General features: G+C 40.3%; 1 protein-coding gene across 1 annotated transcript; it reads left to right on the forward strand.

Moving 5' to 3' along the window:
- The first annotated feature begins 3,998 nt into the window (after positions 1-3,998).
- LOC127814044 (F-box/kelch-repeat protein SKIP25-like) lies at positions 3,999-5,434 on the forward strand. The gene has a single exon (XM_052355266.1). It carries the CDS (start codon positions 4,074-4,076, stop codon positions 5,307-5,309), a length of 1,236 nt encoding a protein of 411 aa, XP_052211226.1. The 5' UTR covers positions 3,999-4,073; the 3' UTR covers positions 5,310-5,434.
- Positions 5,435-6,276: the final 842 nt, after the last annotated feature.

Here is a 6,276-nt window from a genome sequence, read left to right on the forward strand (position 1 = left end):
TTAACTATTTTGCCTTTAAGATGGGATTTCTTATGATTGGATTGAAATCTAGCATATAGGTAAACACTAAACGCAATGTTCATCCTATTAGCTATAAAATGTAGCAATGATCCAATCATATTTCTATATAGCTCATTTTCCACCATTTGCCCTTTCTCTTCACCTTCATGATATTAAACTTATCTCAAGTTCCCTTTTGCATTAGATTTTCATACCATGACTTAGGGACTTGTTTTAAATACTATAGTGCCTTGGTGAGATTGAGCACATGGTTCTCATATTGAGGATTCTTAAGATTTGGAGGTTGTTCCACATACACTTCCTCATAACCATTTAAAGAGGCACTCTTTACTTCTTTTGATAAAACTTACAAGATTTGTGGCATGCAAATGCCAACAATATTCTCAATGCTTCTAACTTAGCTACGAGGGCATAAGTCTCATTATAATCGATTCATTTTTCTTGATTGTACCCTTGAGCTACTAATCTAGATTTAATTCTAATAAACATTCCACTATCATCTATTTTGTTTCTAAACACCCATATGGTTGGGTGATCTTTAGGTCTTGGAACTAATTGCTACATTTTATTTATTTCAAATTGATTTAGCTCTTCATGACAATGATCCAATTTTCATTAATCAAACCTTCCTTAATGCTTTTGACTCTACTAGAAATATAAGGGCATCATATTGACACTTATTTATAGGAGATAATCATGTTCTAATTTCTCTAAAAAGATTTTCTATGATCTCATTATCTTCCATAGATTTTCAATGATTTTCTCTCTTCATGAACCTCATTTTCTTCATTAAGCATTCAAGAATTTAAACATATTATCATTTGATAGATTTGATTCTTTTGATCTAATGAGAATTTTTCAAATTTTTATCCTAATTCTTCTTCACAATCTTCCTTAGGATTTGGAACTTCAATGCTCATATAATCAACTATAGCTAGAAAAGAATCTTCTAAAGTTAGAGTTCTTTAAATACTCTATATGATTTACTTTGAGTGAAATAACCTAAGAAAATTCTTTCATCACTCTAAACATCAAATCTTTCTCAAAAAGTTTTTACCATTGTTAAGAATAAAGCATGTACTACCAAATTATGAAAATATGGAATATTTGGTTTATAACTCATAGGGGTTTTCTTTAAGATAGGCTTTATAGAAATCTTATTCAACATATAGCATGAGGTGTTAATGGCTTGGACTAAAAAGGAATTTTGTCACATAGCACAATTCTAGCCATTTCTTGTAAAAATCTATTTTTCTTTTCAACTATCTCATTTTGTTCTAGCACTAGAAAATTATGATCATTACCATTTTCCTCACAATAGTGCTTGAATTGTTCATTTCAAAATTTTCCCCATGATTGCTTCTTAAATTTTTTTTTTAAATATATATATATACCTTTATCAAAAGATTTCAAATTATCTAAACATTTGACTTTTTAAAGCAAGAAACATTACCTATTGAATCAAGAGTAGTCATCTAAAACGACAAGACTATAATGTTTTCCATCTAGGCTATTGATACTCATAGATCCAAAAAGATCTAAATGAAGTAAACTTAGAGGCCTAAGGGTTGAACCCTCATTTTTAAGCATAAACTTATTTATTTGCCTTTCATTCATGCACCACAAATGTGGTTTCTTTCATATTTGATCTTAGGCAATCTCTCAACAAAATCACGTTGGATAGATAGTCAACAACAAGAAGGCCCCGAAAATGGTGGTTGCTAATGAGTGAGGGATGGATAACCCTCACAAGGAAACTGATGGGTGAGAGGCAGCTGGCCCTCCCGGGAGGACCAATGGGTGAGGGGGGTTGACCCTCATGGGTGAGGGGTAGCTGGCCCTAATGGATGAGGGGTAGCTAGCCTTTATGGGTGGATTGATGTTGATCTTCCACACGAGAGAGGATCTCTCGTCGAGGTGATTGAGCACCACGAGAGAAGGTCTGACGATTACTTCGGGTCTATGCCATGACGAGGGAGTTGCTACGTGGCCTTTTGTTGGTTTCTCACAGACGACACCAATTGTTGTTGCTCGACTATAACAATGATTATATAGGTGAAAAATCATTGATGGATAACTCACGTGTATCTTATCTAAGCGATGGATGACTCATCCGAGGGATAAATGACTTTTTCAAGGGACGGATGACACATTCGAGCGATGGATAACCTACTTGGAAAGAAAATCGGTTAGGGTGTGAATCCCCGTGCGGACCCTCTGATACTTAAATCAACCTCTCATAGAACGAAAATGCTTGAAGGCAAAAAGTGAGTGAGTGTCAAAGTTTGTTGTACGAGGGGAAGAAACCCCCTATTTATAGCAATGGAAGAGGCTACCATGTGTCGGGTGGCCCGATCTCTTCAACAAGAATCTTGAATGGGGCTTTAACCGAGTCTCGCGGGGGTAGTTTTGATTGATTCTCTCAAAGGTGTTGGCATGCGGATGCAGACATATGGGCACACGAACGTGATCGCGTGGCACCTCAAGTGACCTTCACTCGGGGGTATATGCGAGCACAGGCATAGACATGGGTGCAAGTGAAGGTCAACAAAGGCACGGGCATGGGGCCCGCGGGGAGGACGTGTAATAGAGTATGGGGGGACGCGCACAGCACCCCCGAGTAACCCCCACTCAAGGGTGTGGCCGATAAAGAGGGATGGTCCCCCTCCATGGTGTCGCATAGTGTGGCCCAAAGAGGGTCGCGCATAGCTGAGGAGATGCCCCTCCTTCCCGGCCGCCGCATGCCATGGTGACGCATGGCGCGGCCCAAAAGGGGGTCGCGGTCACTCAGGGGTACGGCCTTCTACCATCCCCGAGTAACCCCCACTCAAGGGTGGTCGCCACCCTGGGAGGCACCCGTGGCTATTGCGTCGCCACGTGGTGCTCCTCTAATTATTGCCCATAACAGTATCAATATAAGGTTTGAATGTTTTATGGATCAAGATATGAAATAATCAAGATAAAATTAAAAAATATTTTAAAATTTTTATCAGATTATTTATAATTTTTTTTAAAATGTATTAGAGGACATATGGATCATTTTTTTTCTTATGTATAAGGTTTAAAATAAATTTATCTAATTAAAGAAAAGAGATATTAGAGAGATAAATTTATCTAAATAATTTAATATAAAAAAGTCTGCATAATTTTTTTTTAAAAATAAATAAATTAATTTTAGAAATATAATAAAAATATTTTTTATTTAAAATATTTGTGTATATTATTTTTTTTTTTAATTCATATAATATTAGCAAACACTATCACAATTGAGGGGGAGAGAAGTGCCTGAACGGTCCATTAAGGACGTCATTATCATCGGTGAGAGAGAGATGGGGGGTTTAAATGGGCGCCCTTAGATCATGATGTCCTCCAATCTAAAATTGGCCTTTTATGTAAAGTAATACGCGTTTTGGGTAGACGTCGCTGCACATTACATTGTAACGGTGGGAGTGGGAGTGGGATATCATCTGCCATAAAGCTGCCATTTGTCCTCCAATGGGGTGCTCCCCTTCCCCTTCCTTATCATCAAATAACCAAACAAACAATGCCTCTCCTTCACACCACAGAGACAGTGAGACGGACACTCCATATATATAACTATATATATATATATAAAAGCTAATAATTCAAAAAAGAAGTTACTAACTAACTGCACTCCTCCTACCAACCAACCAAACATACATACATACATACATACACACACACACATCGATTTACTTCTTTTTACCTAATCATGGCTACGAGTATTAAAGATCACACAAAATTGATTATTTTAAAATAATATAATAAAATTAAATTATAACCATTAACTGTCACTTTTACTTAATTTTTTTTATATTTTTTATTTGTAGATATAAACTATTTATTTATTTATTTATTTATAAGCATATTAAAAGTTGGACAATTTTTTAATATAATATATATATATATATATATACATATGTGTTGCTAAATAATAATTGAAAAGAGATAAAAGGAAGGAAGGTTCGGCCTCCAGTTTTAAGGCCTAAAAATCCCACGACCACCACCTCCACCTCCCTCTCCTTTCTCCGATGGCTTGCCCCGCCACCGCCGCCGCTTCTTCTTCTTCTTCTTCTTCTTCTTCTTCAGAATTACCCATCAAGCGCCGGAAATCAGCTCTTTCTTCTTCAGAATTACCCACCAAGCGCCGGCAATCAGCTCTGAACAGGCAGACTCTGTTGCCGGGGCTTCCCGACGACGTGGCCCAGCTCTGCCTCTCCCCCCTCCACCCCTCCCTTCTCTACTCCGTCTGCCGTTCATGGCGCCGCCTCATCTACTCCCCCTCCTTCCCTTCTTTCCTTTCTCTCTACGCCCTCTTCTTGCCCTCCCAATCCCAAACCCACCTTCCCGATTCCATCCATTTCATTTCCTTCGATCCGATCTCTTCCTCGTGGCACCCCCTCCCTCCGCCGCCAACTGACCCGCCTCTCCGCCCTATCCTCCGCCACCCCTCCTTCCTCTCCCGGAATCTCCCCGTCCAATCCCTTTCCATCTCCGGAAAACTCGTCCTGCTGGCCGCCACTGCCGACCCATTCCTCCCCGCCCTCCCTCGTCCCCTCGTCTTCAACCCGCTCTGCCAGAAATGGGCGTTCGGCCCTCCGCTCGATTCTCCCCGCCGCTGGTGCGCCGCGGGTGCGTCGGGCGGCGCCGTCTACGTAGCCAGCGGGATTGGGACCCATTACAACTCCGACGTCGCTCGCTCCGTTGAGAAGTGGGACCTCCGGAACAATCGCCCGAGAAACAACCGAAGAAACGCTGCAAATAGATGGTTTGAATTGGGATGGAAGTGGGAGAAGATGGGAGCGCTGAGTCACGAAAAGTTCTGCAGAGACGCGATCGATGCGGTCGGGTGGAGAGGGAAGCTCTGTATGGTGAACGTGAAAGGCGACGCGGCGAAGGAAGGCGTCGTCTACGACGTGGATGGCGACGCGTGGGCGAAGATGCCGGAGGGGATGGTCGGCGGGTGGCGAGGGCCGGCGGCGGCCATGGACGAGGAGACGCTGTATGTGGTGGACGAGTCCAAGGGGGTGTTGAGGAAATACGATTCGGACAATGATCGGTGGGAGGAGGTGCTGGAGGCGGAGGAGAGGCTGAGAGGGGCGAAGCAGATGGCGGCGGCGGGAGGCAGGGTGTGCGTGGTGTGCGAGGGGGGGAGTGGGATAGTGGTGGTGGACGTGGCGGCGTCTCCGGCGAGGTTGTGGGTGGTGGATACGCCGGAGGGGCTGGAAGCCGTGGCCGTGCATATATTGCCGAGGATGAGCCATTAATTGCCGAGGCGTTTTACTACAATTAAGAGTCATATATTACAATGACTAAACTTCATTCTTTGGGGTTCATTTCACGTCATGTCTGTGATGTTATGTCCAATTATATGATTGAATTTATTACACTATACTACGTACTACTGCTACTAACACAATACAAATTCATTTCTAAACTTCACACTTTCATTGCCTGCAAATTTAGATATCTGCTTCCACAGTTACTTAATTTAACCCTATTTTTATATGGAGGTGTTATTTATACATCAAAGATTATACCGTAGACTATATATATACACATAAACAATTAAAATATTTCTCATGTAATCGTTCTATCTCGCCTCACCTTTTTGGGTGAGAGATATTTTAGTCATGTATTTCATCGCCTCAATGTCTTGAGCAAGAGGTATTTTTAATATTATTAGTTGTATTATATAGCTTAGAAGTGTAGTTCAGAGTATAAATAGTATTTTTTTTTTTTTTTTCTTACATTGGAAGGAATAGACTAAGAAGACTTTCAACTTTGAAGATGAAGATGGAAGACTAAACTTCAAGAGGGAAAGGAATTGGATGGAGGGTATGGGTATGGAGCCCTGGTGGATCTTTTTTATTTACTTTCTTACCCTTTTTATCATATAAAACTTTTTAACTCTTCCATTATCTTACATTTTTACTTACTTAAATTTGAATTTCCTTCATTTTCTTAATTAAAAATAAGTATGATAACCTTCCTTTTATTTCTCTCATTCTCTTTTTTTTATAAATCCTTTATTATTTTTCTTGCCCTAAAACCTCAAACTTAGCCTTATGAGTTTTTGATGGAGGGAGAGAGAAGAGGAAAGGATCCTCTTGTTTTAAAAATAAGGGGATAAAAGTGGACTCAAATGGATATGGAAAGAAATGTGGATTTTTTAAAAATTAAAATAAATTATTTTAGTTGAGCTTTTTACTCTTTATTCTATGCCATGGAACA

This window comes from Diospyros lotus, chromosome 12 (genome assembly GCF_014633365.1).
Source record: "Diospyros lotus cultivar Yz01 chromosome 12, ASM1463336v1, whole genome shotgun sequence".
NCBI lineage: Eukaryota > Viridiplantae > Streptophyta > Magnoliopsida > Ericales > Ebenaceae > Diospyros > Diospyros lotus.

What these genes read in the sequence shown, in the direction of transcription:
- LOC127814044 (XM_052355266.1), top strand. Translation starts at nt 4,074, where the DNA reads ATGGCTTGCCCCGCCACCGCCGCCGCTTCTTCTTCTTCTTCTTCTTCT.